The 18,032-nt window shown below is 48.2% G+C and overlaps 1 protein-coding gene across 1 annotated transcript in view; it reads left to right on the forward strand.

The window, feature by feature from the left end:
* Positions 1–16,079, forward strand: part of CEP250 (centrosomal protein 250) — a 39,256-nt gene extending 23,177 nt beyond the window's left edge. Inside the window, exons 24-32 of the mRNA XM_059827428.1 lie at positions 5,336–5,463; positions 5,703–5,823; positions 7,711–7,865; positions 9,561–12,080; positions 12,324–12,326; positions 12,842–12,994; positions 13,424–13,537; positions 13,705–13,752; positions 15,524–16,079. Of these exons, the coding sequence (XP_059683411.1) occupies positions 5,336–5,463; positions 5,703–5,823; positions 7,711–7,865; positions 9,561–12,080; positions 12,324–12,326; positions 12,842–12,994; positions 13,424–13,537; positions 13,705–13,752; positions 15,524–15,730 (3,449 nt within the window). The 3' untranslated portion in view covers positions 15,731–16,079. The remainder of the gene's footprint in view (positions 1–5,335; positions 5,464–5,702; positions 5,824–7,710; positions 7,866–9,560; positions 12,081–12,323; positions 12,327–12,841; positions 12,995–13,423; positions 13,538–13,704; positions 13,753–15,523) is intronic.
* Positions 16,080–18,032: the final 1,953 nt, after the last annotated feature.

An 18,032-nucleotide genomic window follows, 5' to 3' on the forward strand; every position in this document is an offset into this window, starting at 1 on the left:
TTGCATTGCAATTACTCAGACATGGTGGGATAGCTCACATGACTGGAACGCTGTCATGGATGGCTATGTTCTTTTTAGGAAAGATAAGCCAGCAAGGCGAGGTGGTGGAGTTGCTCTGTATGTGAGAGAGCAACTGGAATCACAGAATCACTAAGGTTGGAAAAGACCTGTAAGATCATCAAGTCCAACCAAAAAAAAAAAAACCAAAACCATCAAACAAACAAACAAAAAACCAAAAAAACAACACACCACCCACAAAACACACCACAACCCACACCAAAACAACCTACCCACACCACACAGCAATGACTAGTGATAACAGAGAGGCTGGACTCTACAACTGAGAGTCCGACAGCCATTGATGGGGTTCCTGCACCCATCACTTTCCTTGTCATACTGACTCTGTTAGGAAGGATTTAAAAGGTTTGAAGGGCAGGCTATAAATAGGCTTTATTCTTTGCCCTGTAGGGATATTGTAAATGCGAGTGAGAGACGTGCATTGTGGCAAGCTGACTGTGCTTCTGCCTGGTCCTAATAGCATCCTGGGAGCAGGCCTGCCAGTTTGACACCACAAGACTAGGATTTCACAGTGAAAGGACATAAATCAGCATTAGTTATCTCTGAGACTGTAAATGAACTGTGCAATACAAAATGTGCTTGGCTACCGAAGCAAGAGCATCAACATGCCACCATCCATGCCACATAGATTTTGGGCAATTGAACATAGGTGGGCCATTACTAGTGGCTGTGGAGGCAGAGAGCTTTGTAGGGTGGCCTTAATTCTGGCAATCAAGAGCTGACCTAGTGCCTGCGGCAGCAAACAGCAGTAGGGGTGATGAATCTCCATAATGTCCATGTGAAGTGGTGTATTGGTCACCCTTGCGTAGGTACCAGGCACAGATTTCCTGGGAGGAGTCAGGAACCCCTTCAGCACGTTCCCGCAGTGACACCCCACCACCTCCTCTCTGGGACACATAGGGGTACCCTGGCCTTGTGCTGACACTGAGCAGTGGGGCAAGCGAGGAAAACATGCTCTCGTAGGCCAGCCTTTCTCTCTTGTATTTGCAAGCAAACATGAAGAGCAACATCTGGTACATCTCCAAGGTGCCACGGAGAGGACGTGCTCTGGGACACCCCAGGGCAGACCCTCCATGCTCATGGCTGTGCTGTGGTTGCTGCCACTCTCCTTGTGGAGCAATGCCTTCCCCTCAGTCAGGCTCCTGGGAGTAGCCGAACATTTACGATATGCTTGTTGGTTCGTGGCTCAGTTCCTGCTCTGATGCACTAGTGAGTTGTTTATTATCAGAATGTATTGAGCTCTCCCTGGGGGCGGATGAAGAGCAAGATTAGAGCTTGTGGGAAGGATTAAGGGGCAGGCTAATATGGGAGACACTGTTGTAGGTGTTTATTACAGGCCACCTGATCAGGATGGGGAAGCTGATGAAGCCTTCTACAGACAGCTGAGAGTTGCCTCACAATCACAGGCCTTGGTTCCCGTGGGGGACTTCAATCACCCTGATATCTGCTGGGAAGGCTACGCAGCCAGGCATGTACAGTCCAGGAGGTTCCTCCAGTGTATTGATGAGAACTTTTTGACTTAGGTCCTTGGAGCCAACAAGGAGAGGTGTACTACTGGACCTTGTATTCACAAACAAAGAGGGACTGGTGGAGGACATTAAGGTTGGGGGCAGCCTTGGCTGTAGCGATCAGGAGAAGATAGAGTTTAGGATCATGTACAGTATGCACAAAACAACAAGTAGGATTGCAACCTTGGACTTCAGGAGGGCTAACTTTGATCTCCTCAAGGAACTGCTTGGAGAAATCCTATGGGTTAGGGCTCTAGAGGGTAGGGGGGCTCAAGAGAGCTGGGTGATATTCAAGTCCCACTTCCTTCAAGCTCAGGATCAGTGTATCCTTAAGAGCAAGAAATCAGGCAAGGGAAGCAGGAGACCTGCATGGTTGAGCAAGGAGCTTCTGAAAAAGCTCAAGTGGAAGAAGGAAGTTTACAGTATGTGGAAGAAGGGACTGACCTCTTGGGAAGATTACAAGAATGCTGTCAGAGTATGCAGGGATGAAACGAGGAAAGCCAAGGCCTCCTTGGAATTAAACCTGGCAAGGGATATCAAGGTCAACAGGAAGGGTTTCTTCAAGTACATTGGAGGCAAAAGGAAAACTAGAGAAAATGTGGGCCCACTATTGAATGAGACAGGTGCCATGGTGACAGATGATGCCGAGAAGGTGGAGTTACTGAATGCCTTCTTTGCTTCAGTCTTTACTGCTCCGGCCAGCCCGCAGGAGTCCCAGACTTTGAAGGTAACAGAGGAAGTCTGGAGGAAGGAAGACTTTCCCTTGGTTGAGGAGGATCAAGTTAGAGACCAATTAAGTAAAATGGACATCCCCAAGTCCATGGGTGCTGACGGGATGCACCCGTGAGTGCTCAGGGAGCTGGCAGAAGTCATTGCTGGGCCACTCTCCATCATCTTTGAAAGGTCCTGGAGAGCAGGCAAAGTGCCTGAGGACTGGAGGAAAGCCAATCTCACTCCAGTCTTCAAAAAGGGCAAGAAGGAAGAGCCAGGAAATTACAGGCCAGTCAGCCTTGCCTCCATCCCTGGAAAGATGCTGGAACAGCTCGTTTTGGGTGTCACCTCAAGGCATCTGGAGGAAAAGAAAGTTATCAGAAGTAGTCAACATGGATTCACCAAGGGGTCGTCACATCTGACCAATCTGATAGCCTTCTACGATGGCATGACTGGATGGATAGATGAGGGGAGGGCAGTGGATGTGGTCTACCTTGACTTCAGCAAAGCTTTCAACACTGTCTCCCACATCTTCCTCATAGGCAAGCTTAGGAAGTGCGGGTGAGATGAATAGACAGTGGGGTGGATTGAAAACTGGCTGATAGATAGAGCTCAGAGAGTCGTGATTAGTGGCACAGAGTCTAGTTGGAGGTCTGTAACAAGTGGTGTTCCTCAGGGGTCAGTACTGGCTCCAGTCCTGTTCAATATATTCATCAATGACCTGCCTGAAGGGATAGAGTGTGCCCTCAGCAAGTTTGCTGATGACACAAAACTGGGAGGAGTGATGGACACACTGGAAGGCTGCGCTGCTATTCAGCGTGACCCGGACAGGCTGGAGAGTTGGGCAGAGAGGAACCTTATGAAATTCAACAAAGGCAAGTGTAGGGTACTGCACCTGGGGAGGAATAACCCCACGCATCAGTACAGGTTAGGGGCTGACTTGCTGGAGAGCAGCTCTGTGGAAAGGGACCTGGGAGTCCGGGGGGACCACAGAATGACCATGAGCCAGCCATGTGCCCTTGGGGCCAAGAAGGCCAATGGCATCCTGGGGAGCATCAAGAAGAGTGTGGCTAGCCGGGCGAGGGAGGTTATCCCCCCCCTCTACTCTGCCCTGGTGAGGCCACATTTGGAGTACTGTGTCCAGTTCTGGGCTCCCCAGTTCAAGAAGGACAAGGAATTGCTGGAGGGGGTACAGCAAAGGGCTACGAAGATGATTAGGGGACGGGAATATCTTTCTTACGAGGAAAGGCTGAGGGACTTGGGTCTTTTTAGTCTGGAGAAGACTGGGGAGGGATCTTATTAATGCTTATAAATACTCAAGGGGTGGGTGCCAGGAGGATGGGGCCAGTCTTTTTTCAGCAGTGCCCAGTGACAGGACAAGAGGTAACAGGCACAAACTTGGTCATAGGAAGTTCCATCTAAACCTGAGGAGGAACTTCTTCACTTGAGGGTAGCAGAGCAGTGGAACAAGCTGCCCAGAGAGGTTGTGGCATTTCCTTCTCTGGAGATATTCAAAACTTGCCTGGATGCATTCCTGTGCAACCTGCTCCAGGTGAACCTGCTCTGGTGGGGGGGTTGGACTAGATGATCCCCAGAGGTCCCTTCCAACCCCTGTCAGTCTGTGAAAGGCAGGTCCTGCTTCACAAACCTGATCTCCTTCTATGACTGGGTGACCTGCCTAGTGGATGAGGGAAAGGCTGTGCATGTTGTCTACCTGGACTTTAATAAAGCCTTTGACACTGTCTCCCACAGTATTCTCCTGGAAAAACTGGTGGCTTGTGGCTTAGACAGGTGCACTCCTGACTGGGTTAAAAACTGGCTGGTCGGCCGAGCACAGAGAGTCATGGTGAATGGAGTTAAATCCAGTTGGCGGCCGGTCACAAGAGGTGTTCCCCAGGGCTCAGTTTTGGGGCCAGTCTTGTTTAATATACTTATTGATGATCTGGATGAGGGGATTGAGTGCTCCCTCAGCAAGTTTGCAGACGACACCAAGTTGGGCGGGAGAGTTGATCTGCTGGAGGGTAGGAAGGCTCTGCAGAGGGATCTGGACAGGCTGGATGGATGGGCCCAGGCCAATTGTATGAGGTTCAACAAGGCCAAGTGCCGGGTCCTGCACTTGGGTCACAACAACCCCAGGCAATGCTACAGGCTTGGGGACGAGTGGCTGGAAAGCTGGCCGGCGGAAAAGGACCTGGGGGTGTTGGTTGGCAGCCGGCTGAATATGAGCCAGCAGTGTGCCCAGGTGGCCAAGAAGGCCAACGGCATCCTGGCCTGTATCAGAAATGGTGTGGCCAGCGGGAGTAGGGAGGGGATCGTGCCCCTGTACTCAGCGCTGGTGAGGCCGTACCTCAAATACTGAGTTCAGGTTTGGGCCCCTCACTACCAGAAGGACATTGAGGTGCTGGAGCATGTCCAGAGAAGGGCGACAAAGCTGGTGAGGTGTCTGGAGCACACGTCTTATGAGGAGCGGCTGAGGGAGCTGGGGTTGTTCAGTCTGGAGAAGAGGAGGCTGAGGGGAGACCTCATCGCTCTCTACAACTGCCTGAAAGGGGGTTGCAGAGAGGTGGGTGTTGGTCTCTTCTCCCAAGTGACTAGCGACAGGACAAGAGGAAATGGCCTCAAGTTGTGCCAGGGGAGGTTTAGGCTCGATATTAGGAAAAATTTATTTCCTGAGAGAGTGGTGAAGCATTGGGACAGGCTGCCCAGGGAGGTGGTGGAGTCACCATCACTGGAGGTGTTCAAAAAACTTGTAGACGCAGCATTGCGGGACATGGTTTAGTGGGTGTGGTGGTGTTGGACTTGGTGATCTTACAGGTCTTTTCCAACCTTAATGATTCTGTGATTCTGATTCTGTGAAGTAATAGAGCATGTGCATTCTTCCTTGGGGCAGGGCTGACATTAGTGACACACTGTGACACACATCTTGCTGTAATGTGAGCTCTGGGATGACATCGCACACCTTCTCATGTGTATAAAGAGGCCTTGTTTGTTGGAGACTCTTCAGTTAAAGCTTGGAACAGAATGGTTTCTCTCTTCAGAACAGGGTCACGTCTGGGGCCTAACTGTTTCTGAGGCCAGGGACCTCCCTGCAGAGCTCACAGTGGACAGAGTGGCAGCAGCCCTAGAAGACCTGCGTCAGCAGCTGAAGCAGACTCAGCAGGACCTGGTAACGTGTGTCTACTGGACCCAGAAACCCTGTCCCCCTGCTAGACTGAACTGACAAGCAGCGTGCCAAAGCCAGGTTGGCTCGCTGCCATGGGGAGAAAGGAGAATCATCATCACATCTACCATTACTGTCCTACTGCCCCCTCCTGCCTTGGCTATTTCTGCGATAGCGTTTGTACCTCTTTGTCTCCTGCCAGCAGTGGCTCTGTGAGGTGATGCTTCTCTTCTTACTTCTTCCAGAATGACGCAAAGAAGAAGATACAGGACTTGGAGATGGAGCTGAGCGAGAGGCAAGCTGAGAGGGACCATTTCAGTGCCCGCAATCATGAGCTGCAGAAACAGTTGGCTCAAAGCCAGGAAGGTACAGCTTTTCCTTTCCAACCCACTGACCCCATCCTGTTTCACCAGCGGGGGTCTCTGATACTACGCAGAGTAAAAATGCAGTGCCCGGAGATGGGAAGAGGAGAAAAAAAACAAGCATGAGACTTACCTATAGAACTACCAGTGAAAGCTTTTTACAGGGAAAGATCTAGTGGTGTGCTACTGGTGATATATGTGCAGAAGTGTTGCCTTTCAGGTCACATGTCCCTGCTAAGTAGGTGTAGCTTGATGCCTCGCAGCATCCTCCTCCATGTGCTCTTTAAAAGCACTAACCTGCAAAAAGCCTTGTCTTTATTGACTTCTTTTCCTTCTGACATAGCAGATTCACAGAGCATTAGTTCAGTGTTAAGCTCCTGTGTTGTGCATCCTTTCTTCTGCTGCTTTTCCTAGTTCTCTGGTACCTAGTGCTTCTGCATCCTTCTTACCTGTTTTCTTCCTGATACTGATTTGGTGTCTGAGTTCACAGCCATACCAAACACAATTTCTGACTTCCCTAGCCACTTCTTACTTTGGCCTTTGGTAACATGTTCACGTTGGGTTCATCTATAAACTGTTCTTCACATAGAATCATAGAATCACTGCGGTTGGAAAAGACCTTTAAGATCATCAAGTCCAACCGTAAACCTAATACTGCCCAGTCTACCACTAAACCATGTCCCTAAGTGCTACATCTTTTAAATACCTCCAGGGATGGTGACTCAACCACCTCCCTGGGCAGCCTGTTACAATGCTTGATAAGCCTTTCAGTGAAGAAATATTTCCAAATAACCAATGTAAACCTCCCCTGGCACAACTTGAGCCTGTTTCCTCTTGTCCTATCACTTGTCACTTGGGTGAAGAGACCAGCATCCACCACTCTACAACCCCCTTTCAGGTAGTTAGTTGTAGAGAGCAATAAGCTCTCCCCTGAGCTTCCCCTTCTCCAGACTGAACAACCCCAGCTCTCTCAAGCACTCGTCGTAAGGCTTGTGCTCTAAACCCTTCACCAGCTTCGTCGCCCTACTCTGGACACGCTCCAGCACCTCAAGGTCTTCCTTGTAGTGAGGGGCCCAAAATTGAACACGGTATTTGACATGTAACTAGTCACATCTTCCTGTAATCTCCAGGCCATCCCAGAGCCTCCAGGGCTATTGGCCTCTTTATATTATAGCTGGACAGGTATCCCTGCTCCTTTCTCTGTCATTGTTTTCCCACTCTCCACAGCAGAATTGCATTTTCATCTCATTGCCTTGTTTTTCTTGTCTCAGACTACAGGGATAGGGAAGTGTGCAGGTCTCGGTACTGGTGTGATGCTCAATTGCTCTTGCCTTGCTGTTGTCCTAGTATCCCTGAATATTTCCTTTCTTCTTTTTTCTGCCAGTGCACGACGTATTCCCCTAGCATTCTTTTGGACAAATACCAAAGTGCATCTTCAACCACAACATCCACATCTGTTCTTTTCTCTAACGTCTCTTAATTCTTCCCGATCAATTAACTTTGTTGTAGTCAGTCTTCACTTTTGCTTCTTCTTCCTCTTCCTTTAGGGCACTAGATCTGACTCTCACCTACTGTCTCTGTCCTTGTTTCATCCATGTCAGTTCTACCTGCTTCTAACACTGTGGACAATGTGCTGCCATGCCTGTAGCATTGGCCCTTCCACAAGCAGAACAGCAAACACATTTTCATATTCTTCTGAACCTTGCCACTTTCATTCTTCTTTTTTTCTCTGCCTGGAAGTTTCCTTTATTTATGTCTGCTTTGAAACTTCTTGTGGGCTTAGGGCCTGGGAAACACAGACATGCAGATAAGAAAATCATGTTTTCTCTGTAGGATACAAATCAGTTTGCTTTTGCTTTGCTTTTCACCTCCTTCACCTTTACTGCTGCAGAAACACAGATGGCAGAACGCAACAAGAACTCTCTACAAGCTGCCTTGCAGGAAGAGGCTGCTGTTCTGAAGGAGGAGGCTGTGACTCTACATCAAGAGGTGGCGTCTTTGGAAAGGAAACTCGAGAGCACTGAGAAGCAAAGAAAGGATGTCCTGGTGAGGCTGGCAGATGCCGTGAAGGGCCATTTCTTATGTATTTTTTGGTCTTCTGTTAATAATTCTAAGGAGCAACTTTTTCCAGTGGAGAGCTGATTTTGGGTGATTTGGGCTTCAGCCCAAATCTGAGGAGATACAGAGTACACGAATGCTGAGCAACTTTCCGTCATTTTCCCTTTCCTTCCACTCATCATTCCATGTTTCCCAGACTTTTGCTTTCTTGCCAGGCCGAGTAGCTGAATTAGCAGGATCATCACCTTGGGTAAGAGAAGACAGTCCAGAAGGGAGAGATCATTAAGATGACCAATATCGCAGACTATGTGGAGAGACAGACCACAGACCATTACAAGAGCAGAAGAATATTGTTTATACCAGAGGTTATTTTTTAGTTTAACTTTTCCAATTGCATTTTTCTGAATAATTAGGAAAAGATGCCGTAGTTATATAAAACTCAGATAGGATTCAGGGTGCTTATTTTCCTCAGTTCTGAAGGTTTCTGCCCTTGAAGCTTTAGTCCCAGTAATTTTCAAACCTGTCTCTCTGTACATTGCATGGTTTAGGCAATTCTTTGTGTCCAAATCCATATTTAGATTTCTAAATATCTGGATCTGGAAAAAGGGGTGAGAAGACCAAGTTTGCTAGTAACAGAAAGCTGTTCAACGTTGCCATCAGTGAGCAGACAATGGGGAGAAAATAGAGACTTTTGAGAAATAAAAGCGCTGATCCAGCTAAATAAGTGTGCCTGCAAGGGGAAAACTAGTTCTGATTTGAAACACAGAAAGACAGCCTGTGCTCTGACCATTGATCCTTCAAGAGGGGACCGTGGGGTTCTAGAGGACGGTACCATGAAAATTCTACACAGTAGAGGTCCAAAAAAAAAAAAAGGTCAATGAAATGTTGCTTAGTCTGGACTTGAAATCCTGGCTGCAGTTCTGGCAGCTCCTCCCCAAAAGAACACACTAGAGCCAGAAGAGGTTCGGAGGAGGGCAAAAAGGACGATGGGACTGGCTGAGTAAGCTGGGAAAGACGGAACCGAGAGAGTGGTGCAGGAAAGGTGTAGAACATGCCGGGAGGCAGGGAGAGAGGGGGCAGCGGTCGTTCACTCTTTTCCAAGAGATGAACAAGAGCCATCTGATGAAGGTAGTGAGAGCCACGCTGCAAGCAAATGACAGGAGGTGGTACGCTTACAGCAGAGCAGACCTGCTGAACTCCTTGACAAAGGGTGTTGTAAATACAGCAGGACTACATGGGGTCAGGAGGAGGCTGTGAAAGTTCTCACAAGCTGGAACAGTGCTGGGGTTGGGAAGGGGAGGTATCACTTAAGTCTACCCCACTCCTAGGCTTTCTTCCCTGGCTGTGCACTTACAGGCACCGTTCCATACAGGACAGTAGCCTAGACATTTGAGCCAGTGCAGCTGTTCTTATATGATCAATATTTTCCCACTTCTCCATTTACAATGACTCCAAAAATCAGTTACGGACAGAGTTTGATAAATACAGTACAGCTCTCAAATCTTTTTTGAGTGGCAGTAGAAAATTCACCTCAAACAGGGAAACCAACTGAATAGTTCGAATTTTCTACGAAAAGCCCAAACTTCAGCCCTTGACTGCCACTAGAGCAGGAGTTCCAATCCAGTATGAAACCCAAACATATAGAGGTGGAATTACTGAATCTTTTCCTCCCTCTTTTTGCAGCATGAACGGGACAGACTGCAAGCACTTAAAGAAAAACTGGTATGGGAGGTAAAACTTCTTCAGGAATCGGTCACAGCCTCTGAAACCCGAGCAAATACAGCAACAGATAGGAATCACTCCCTTGAACAAGAACTCCAAACTACGCTGTCTATCTTAAAAATTAAAAGTGAGGGAGTGGAAACACAGTGGGAGAAAATCCAGATGCTACAGAAAGAGGCAGCAGAGGTAAAAGCTTTGCAGGAGAATCTCACTCATATGACTGCCATCCTGTCAGAGCGGGAGGGAGAAATGAAGTTATACCAGGAACAGATGAGAATGCTGGAAAAGCAGAACGAAATGCATAAAACTACTCTCCATCAGGTTACTAAGGACATAACAGAGGAAAAACAGAAGACAAAATTGCAGCAAGAACACATTCAGGAGCTGGAGAAGCAGCAAGAAAAACAAAGGGTTGCAGTAAACAAAATGAATAAAGACATGGAAGAGAGAGACCGGGAGATCAGATCCCAGCAAGAAGAGATACGGGAGCTGGAGAAGCAGCGCGAAATGCAGAGGACTGCGGTGAGCAAGATGAGCAAAGAGCTGGAGGAGAGGGACCAGGAGATCAAATTCCTGGAGGGGAAAATAATGATTCTGGAGCAACACGGTACGTCACAAGTGAGAAATCTGCTTGTGGACCTTGATGATATGAAAGGAAACTTGAAAGAGAAAACCGTAGAGCTTATGTCTCTGACTGAGCAGATCCAGCAACTGGAAAAGGAGAGAGAACAGGTGACATCTCTGCACGCAAGCCTTGAACACCTGAGGGCAGTTCTCAAGGACAGAGAGAGTGAGTGTGACTCTCAAAGGGATCAGTTAAGACTCTTCCAGCAGTCCAAGGAACAGCAAGAGGGTCTCCTGCAAGAGCTTCATGGTAAAGTAGAAAAGATGACACTTTCTTTATCTAAAAAAGATCAAGAGCTTGAGTCACAACAAAAGCAAATCCAGGAAGCTGCAGAAGTCATGGAAATGCAGTTAAGGACTGTCCGTGACCAACTGGAGCAGACCTTAGAAACCTTAAAAGAAAAGGACAGACTCATAGACATCCAAAAGCAACAAATACGGAACTATGAGGAAAAAACAGAAGAACGGATGAACGTCTTACATAGAGACCTAGAGTGCACTAAGGCAATACTGAAAGAAAAGGATTTCATGCTTGAATCTCAGAAGGAAGTGATTGAGAGCTTCCAAAAACAAGAACAAGACTCTGAACAGCAGAAGGAAATTCTGCAGCATCTTCAAGCGGCACTAAAGGAACAAGAGCAAGAAATTTTATCCCTTAGAAAGCAATGTGAGGCATGCAAGGAAAAGGAGGAAAAGCATGAAGCTGAGCAAACACATCTTCAAGCAACAAAACGGACTCTGAAAGAAAGGGAAGAAAAGATTGAGGTTCTGGAGGAGGCTCTCTCTAAGCTTCAGCAGCAAAAGGAGGAGGCAGCGATGCAGACTAAAGCCATACTGCAAAAACTACAGTATGCTGAGTCTTCTCTAGAAGCTAGAGATCATGAGATAGGGTCTTTGCAAGAGCATGTCCAGAGCCCTCAAGAGCAGAAGGAGTTAGAAGGCAAGCAGGCCAAGAGTCTACAGCAGGATCTAGACAAAATGAGCCAAATAGTGAAGCAGAACCGTTTGGAGTTCCTCAGGCAGACAGAGCAAATGAACATGTTCCAGCTTCGTGAAGAAAGCATGAAAGTAGCACTAACATCATGCCAGAAAAAAGTCAATCTGCTTGAGGAAGTGGTGAGGAAGAGAGATGAAGACAACAAAACTCTTATGCAAAAACTCCAGCACCAAGAAGAAGAACTGAAGACCTTGCAGAACCTGCAGCTTCGGCTAACCGAGAGGAATGAAGAGGTTAGTCATCACAGAGAGCGAGAGAAGCTGCTGGAAAAAGCCTTGCCTGAGAGGGAACAGGAGACCAAGGCTCAAGGTGAGCAAAGAGAGTTAGAAGAGGAAATAAGAGGTCTTCGGGAAGATCTTCAGCACGTTCGGCAGACTCTGACAAAGAAGGATGAAGAGATCAAGCACCAGAGAGACCGAGTCAGGTATTTAGAGAAGACTCTGACAGGGAGAGAAGAAGAGCTCAGGAGGCAGAGTGAACTCCTGAAACAATTAACATCAGCTTTGCGATGGAAAGATGAAGGGGAGACCCTAAAGAAACAAATCCAGAAACTCCAAAAATGGGAGGAAGAGGAAGCAGAGAAGAGGAAAGTTCTCCAGGAGAGAGACTGTCTCTTGCAAAGGGAGAGGGAGCTAACCCAACAACTGGAATATGAGCGGAAAGCAAAGGGGGAAGAATTGGAGCATGTGATTGCTATTTTGAAGCAGACTGAAAGCGGAGAAATTGAATGGAAAGAGAAGGCACAAGCACTGACTCTTGCACTTACCAAGAGTGAAACGGCCAATGGGACTTTGAGAGAAGAAATAGCCATCCTGCAGAGTATGGTTTCAGAGAGGGACAAGGACCGGTTTCACCTTCAGGTAGGTGAATTGATGATCAGTGAACTAAAATGTCTATACAGGATTCTAAAGCTGTTTCCCCCAAAGGTATGGGAATATATATTGCCATAAAGCTATGACGTGCTTGGCCAAAGAAAGCATGATTGCAGCCAGCAGGCTTGCCTGTCTGTATAGCTCCGGCCAGAGACCATTCACCTGCTGCAATGTTTTCTGTCAAGCCCAAGGCTACTGAAAGATCTACAGAGCTTGCTGTTAAAATGAAAGCAAGTCCAAAAGTTGGGGGTGGGTAATTGATTCTCTCCTCTCTAGGCAAGCTTAGCCAACGTGTCGTGGTTAGGATTTGGCCTGGAAAGGAAAGGGCACAGTTCACCAGACTAATGTGATGAACTTAGTCAAATTTTATAAGGATGGCTACACTGATGGTGCTTAGAGGATGCTTTCAGAGACGTAGATGTCTGAGGTGCAGCTTTTCCGGTGTAGTAAAAAGAATAGAATTTGTACCGTTGCCTGATCAGGTTAAAGGCTTCAATGCACGTTCAGGCTGTACTTGTGCCGCAGTCCAAAAAGCGCAAAGGCAAATTTGTGTGGATCTCTCCAAGGTGATCTGGAGGAGGGGCCCTAGGAAAAGCGTGTGTTGTTTTGGGCTGTGGACCAGGCGGAGGAGAAGGGGCTTAGCACTGGCCATTGCTGAGTCCGGTCACTCTCCCCGACGTGTTGATTCTGGCCCTCCTAACCTTTCTGTAGCACCAGGTCACATAATCTCCTCTCTGAATACCCACCAGGCTATTGCAGAAGGGGAGCAGCGATCATGGCTCTCAGAGAAGAGACTCCTGTCGCAGCGGCTGGAATGTCTGCAGCGAGCAATTGCAAGTCTGGAAAATGAGAAGATGGAGCTGAAGCAATTCAATGCTGAGCTCAGGAGGACTCTGGAGCAGGTAAAACAGGCTTTCCCTGCCTCTGCCAAGCCTCACGGTCCTCCGGAACACAACACGTTTCCACAGACAGCACTGTGGAGTCTGCTGCTTCTTTCCTTCCCTCTCCCACTTCCCGCTGTGGACAGACGCTTTTGTATTTTCCCTCTCTTCTGGCACCCCAGTGCCTTCACAAATGCACATTGGCTCCGGTACCACCCTTCTTGCCCCAGTGTCCCCATGCACACACATTTGACTCTCTTGTGTCAGGAACTGTTGTTTCCTCTTGCTCTTTCTCTTCCGTAGTCTACGTCGAATCTTTTTTGCCCCCAACCTTCTCTGGTGCAGTTAAGGGTCTCTGAGCAGACATCTCCTTGCCACGATGTCCAGAGGTCCTTTTGCTCCGTGTTTGGTGGCAGGTTTCTGTGACCCTTTCTCCTATGCAACGTGCAGGTGGAACGCGAACGGAGGAGACTGAAGAGAAATTATGGTGGTCGGTCGGTGCCAGACGCACGTGGATTTTCTTTCTCCGAGTCTGACCAGCCCAAGATGCCTGCTTCTAGACAGGTGAGAACAGAATCTTACTTGGTGGGAGGATGCTCTGGCCATACGGAGGAACAATGGCGAATCCCAGTGGCAGCAGCCCCCCAGTAGAGACCTAACAGAAGTTGAATACAGACCCTGGCCCTGCCCAAACTGGAGACTAAAAGGAAATCCTTGCGTTTTCTTCACAGGAGGAGTCTTGTGCTCGCTGCAGTCGATTAGCTGAGTTACAGAACCAGGTGAGGAGTAGTTAAGCTCTCATCAAAAGCCGCTGTGGCTGTACTGATGGGCACAACTTTGCATGACGCTACAACCCGGGATTTGTTTGGCTGTCGGGAAGTGAGTACGCCAGGCCGTGTCAGTCAGACACACCGGCTGGCCACGGCCAAACACCATCCTTCACCTCGGTCTAGTCTCTGACTTGCCTAAAGGTCCGGCCGGGTGGGAGAAGGCTTGGAGGAAATTCACAAAACTGGAACTCGCCTGAAAACAGCGAAGAGTCTAAGGATGTTCTCCTTGAGTCTTACTCATCTTGTTGGCTGTTTCTGTTTTCCCTTGACTCCGCTAACAGTGGAGCTTGCATCGTATCAGAGCCCCAGGGATCTGAGGCAGTGCCAGAGCTTACAGCCTTCAGGCAACCAATAGTCTCCTATTGCTGGGCTGTGCTAATCATGATCCCAATATCGGACCAAGTCAGAGACCTAAGCACTGTGTGGCCATTTGTCCTGTCAGTGTAAGAATGTACCTTCCAGCTGCTGAACCCTATTGCATCCTTCGACAGTGGTATTGGCAGTAGCAGCAGTCGCCAGGCTTCTCTTCCGGGTACTTGTATGGGTCTGGTACACCCTGGTCTCCCTGAGCAGGTGAATCCTCACAGGCGTTGAGGGCAAAATGCGTAAAATATTTATGTCAGTAAAGTGCGCGATGCTTGGCTCTGGCAAGGGAGCCGAGAATACTGCTGGAGCCATCAAGGTGTATCTTAAGGATGTTTCCACCAGGAAGCCTCAGTGTCTGAAGTTCTGTTGCTACAGATAACTAACTGAACGCCCTTCCCCTGGTGCCTGTTGTGTCTGCCTGCACTGTGGGCCTAGTTCAGCAGTTCAGCAGGAAAATGGAGGTGCTCTGCTGAAGGAATAGTCCTCAGCTGGCTAGTTAGGGCACTCCTCTGGGTCTGGGCAACAGCGGCACTGGAACTTGATCTCCCACTTCCCGGGAGATGCTCTTGGCAGCAGATGGCCACTGCTCCCCCTCCTACCTCTGGGTTACTGACCAGCGCGCGGGAGGGTTTTTCAGCTTCCAAGCCCAGGTTCACAAAGGTGCCCTTACTCTTCCAGAGAGGAGGTCAGAGCTGTCCCTCTCTTCAGTGGTGGTGTTCCCTAGCCTACGGGTATTGTTTGCTGTGAAGTCCCTGTGATGTCTTAGTTTCCGTGTGCGTCTCCGCCACTCCAGAGCAGGCAGAGGGCAACAGGCCGGAGCTGCTGGGGCTGCACTGCAAACTGCAAACCTAACAGGAGGGGAGAGCAGCTGGTCTCTCCCACCAAGAAGCCCAGCAGGCACAACTCCGTGTGGTCAGGAAAGAGTAGAATGGAGGAGTTTCAAGGCCTCAGCAGTCCTTTCAGGCTCATTTCCCCCCTGGGCTTTGTTCATCAGATTATGCTCTGCTCATTTGTGAAAAAGTATGTGGAACTAAGGTGTCAGTAGCCCAGATCTCTCTCTTTTGAAAAAAAGAGTTGGGTTACTAACTCCTGGAGGAACCGCTCTCTTGAATATCCACGTAATGTCTCGGTGTTGTACGTGTGAACGGTATGCCAGGAAGAAACGCGCAATTGTTGATAATCTGCGCTCAGCTGTGGGTGACTCTGGGAACCTGTTACTTCCCATTCTGCAAGGACAAAGCGTCTGTCAGGGCAGGAGTTAGGGGGTGCGTCTTCCCTGACGGCCGGTACCACAGAGCTATGCGTGGTCCTAACAGCGTGGGCTTGTCTGAGCTCGGCCTTTTGCTTCTTTCAGGTGTCCCTTCTGCAGACGCAGCTGGCACAAGAACGGAAATACAAGCAGGACTATATTGAGTGCTGTGCAAAGACGAGCCAGGAGCTGTCAGACCTTCACCAAGAGCTGTCTTACTCCTTAGCGGCTGTGGTCAGGGAGCCCAAAGCCGCTGTTCTGGAGGCAGAGACTCGGAAACTGTTCAACAGCCAGATCTGCCAGAAGCGATGACCTGTATTGACAGGAGCAGTGTACAGCAAAAGGCCTTAGGAGGAGCCAAGATGGGGACCTGCTGTAGCAGGTGAACTGTGGCAGGGGGCTTGGTTCAAGGCAAGATAAAAGTTCAGGGCACAGTGTTCACTGCAGGTTCCCCAGCAGAAGCAGTGGTGGGACAAAACTGGTGCTGGCATGTGTGGATGTGGTCAGTCATGGGCCTGGACAAGCAGGATGAACCTGAGGAGCACATAAAATTTCTTCCTTTTCCAAAGCAGTCTCGTCAGCCTCCACACAGCCCTCCACATTCGGTTGTTACTGTTAGTTTCTGTGCTGTACACAAAGGCTTTTTTTCTGGTTGTATTTTTCCAATACACTTATGTCTCCAAAACACTGCATAGGCTCTGAGCAGCAATGTCTTGCAGTGGTGTCCTGTTGCTTCTCTGCTTTCTTCAGCAGCTGCTCCAGGTGGGCTTTCTCGGCGCAGAGCTCTTTATTTGTTCTTCTACACAAGTGCAGCTTCTCCTGGTCAGAGATCCTTGCTCTCCTGCAGCAAGGAGTTCAGTTGCACTTTATCCCGTACTGCTCATGTTTGCTGTTGCAGCTCGTAGATCACCTGTTTCAGTACTGAGCTTATTCTGAGCCCCTGTCAACTCTGCTACTGACTGCTCTGCCTGAAGAGACCAAAGAGAAAAATTTCTGCGACCTGAGATGAGCAGTGAATAGCAACACATGCTAAAACATCTAATAATGATGAAAACTAAGATAAAATATGAACAAAGCCTACACTCCAGAAATACCTCCAGTAATAAAGTGCCCAGCCTCCAAAGGTCAGCTGAGAAGAATGTAGCATCTCCTTACACATGAACTAGCCAAGAGGGAAAGCACAGTAGAAGTCTTATCTTTTCTAGGTACAGTAGGGGTTAAACTTTTAATCAGTTCTAATCAGTTTTAATCAGTTCTTGAGTCTTCCAGTGATGTATAATAGAAACGTGAAGATGGATGGATGGATGGATGGATGGATGGATGGATGGATAAAAATTGCATTAACCCAGCAGAGGCTGACCTTTCTCTTCAGTTATCTAAAGACTGTGTGATCTGTCCTGTCATCCATGTCATTACTAAACAGCAATACTGGCTCCAGTGTTGAACCCTGAGGGGTGCCACTAGAGACTGGCCACTTTATAGAACTGATCCATCACTATGTGACTGTTGAATGTTTTGCTAATGCCAGGTAAACAACATCACTGGTCTACCATTATTCACAGAGCCATTCATTTCATTGCAGAAGCCAATCAGGTTGGTCAGGCATGATTTCCCCTTGGTAAATCTATGCTGGCTGTTCCCAATCCCCTTGCCTCACAGGTGCTTGAAAGTGCGTTCCAAAAGGATTTGTTCCATCACCTTCCCAGGGATTGGAATGGAGTTGACTTGCCTCTAATGCCTCAGACCCTTCTTTGTGCCCATCTTGAAGATTGGTGTAATGCTCTTTCCAGTTCTCAGGAGCCACCCTCTGTTGCCATAATTTTTCAAAGATGATAGACAGTTCCCTTAGCACCCTCTGGTCCTGTGAACTGGTGTTATGTCTAACTGGCGCAAGAGCTCCCTAACTATTCTTCTAACTCCCCTACTGCTTCCACAGAAATGTCTCTACATTCCTCCTGGATAACCTGATTCTTCTTCCACATTTTGTGTACTACAGAGGCAGAAGACAGCATTAATGCAGATGGATATATTTCCCACCCCAGGGTGCAGATAAATACTTGAACGCCCTTTCTCCACATACCCAATATCTCCCAACTAGTTGTGTCGATAAGGCAGTATAATCTGCAAAAAAATCTAAATCATGCAAACTGTTCCCTGTAAAAGGGTGGTATGTGCCGGATCTGGTTGTTTAGGTAAACCAGTAAGGTTTGGACCCAGACTAGATGACTCAAACCAATCAGGATCCCATAGGAAACCAAAATTCTGTAACTACCTTTACTTTGATTATGACTTCCTAGAGAACACCAAGTTAACCTGCTGGGAACCCACCACTTGCTCCTTACGGCAGCTGCAATCACAGTTTCTTTGGCCAAGCAAGTCATACGTATCTTTGGGGGAATAGATATTGCCATATCTTTACAGAAAATGTCATTGGAATCTTTTATAGACATTTTAGTTGACTGACAATCAATCACCGTGCCTATCTGAAGACGAAACCAGTCCTTGTCCGTCTCTGAAACATTACAGCACTAGAAACTCATGGATGACTTTAGAGAAACCACAAAGCAAACCTCACATCAGCGCTGCTGGAATTCTTGCCTACAACTTGGTCCAT

The sequence above is a fragment of the Gavia stellata genome, chromosome 20 (assembly GCF_030936135.1).
Source record: "Gavia stellata isolate bGavSte3 chromosome 20, bGavSte3.hap2, whole genome shotgun sequence".
Taxonomy (NCBI): Eukaryota; Metazoa; Chordata; class Aves; order Gaviiformes; family Gaviidae; genus Gavia; species Gavia stellata.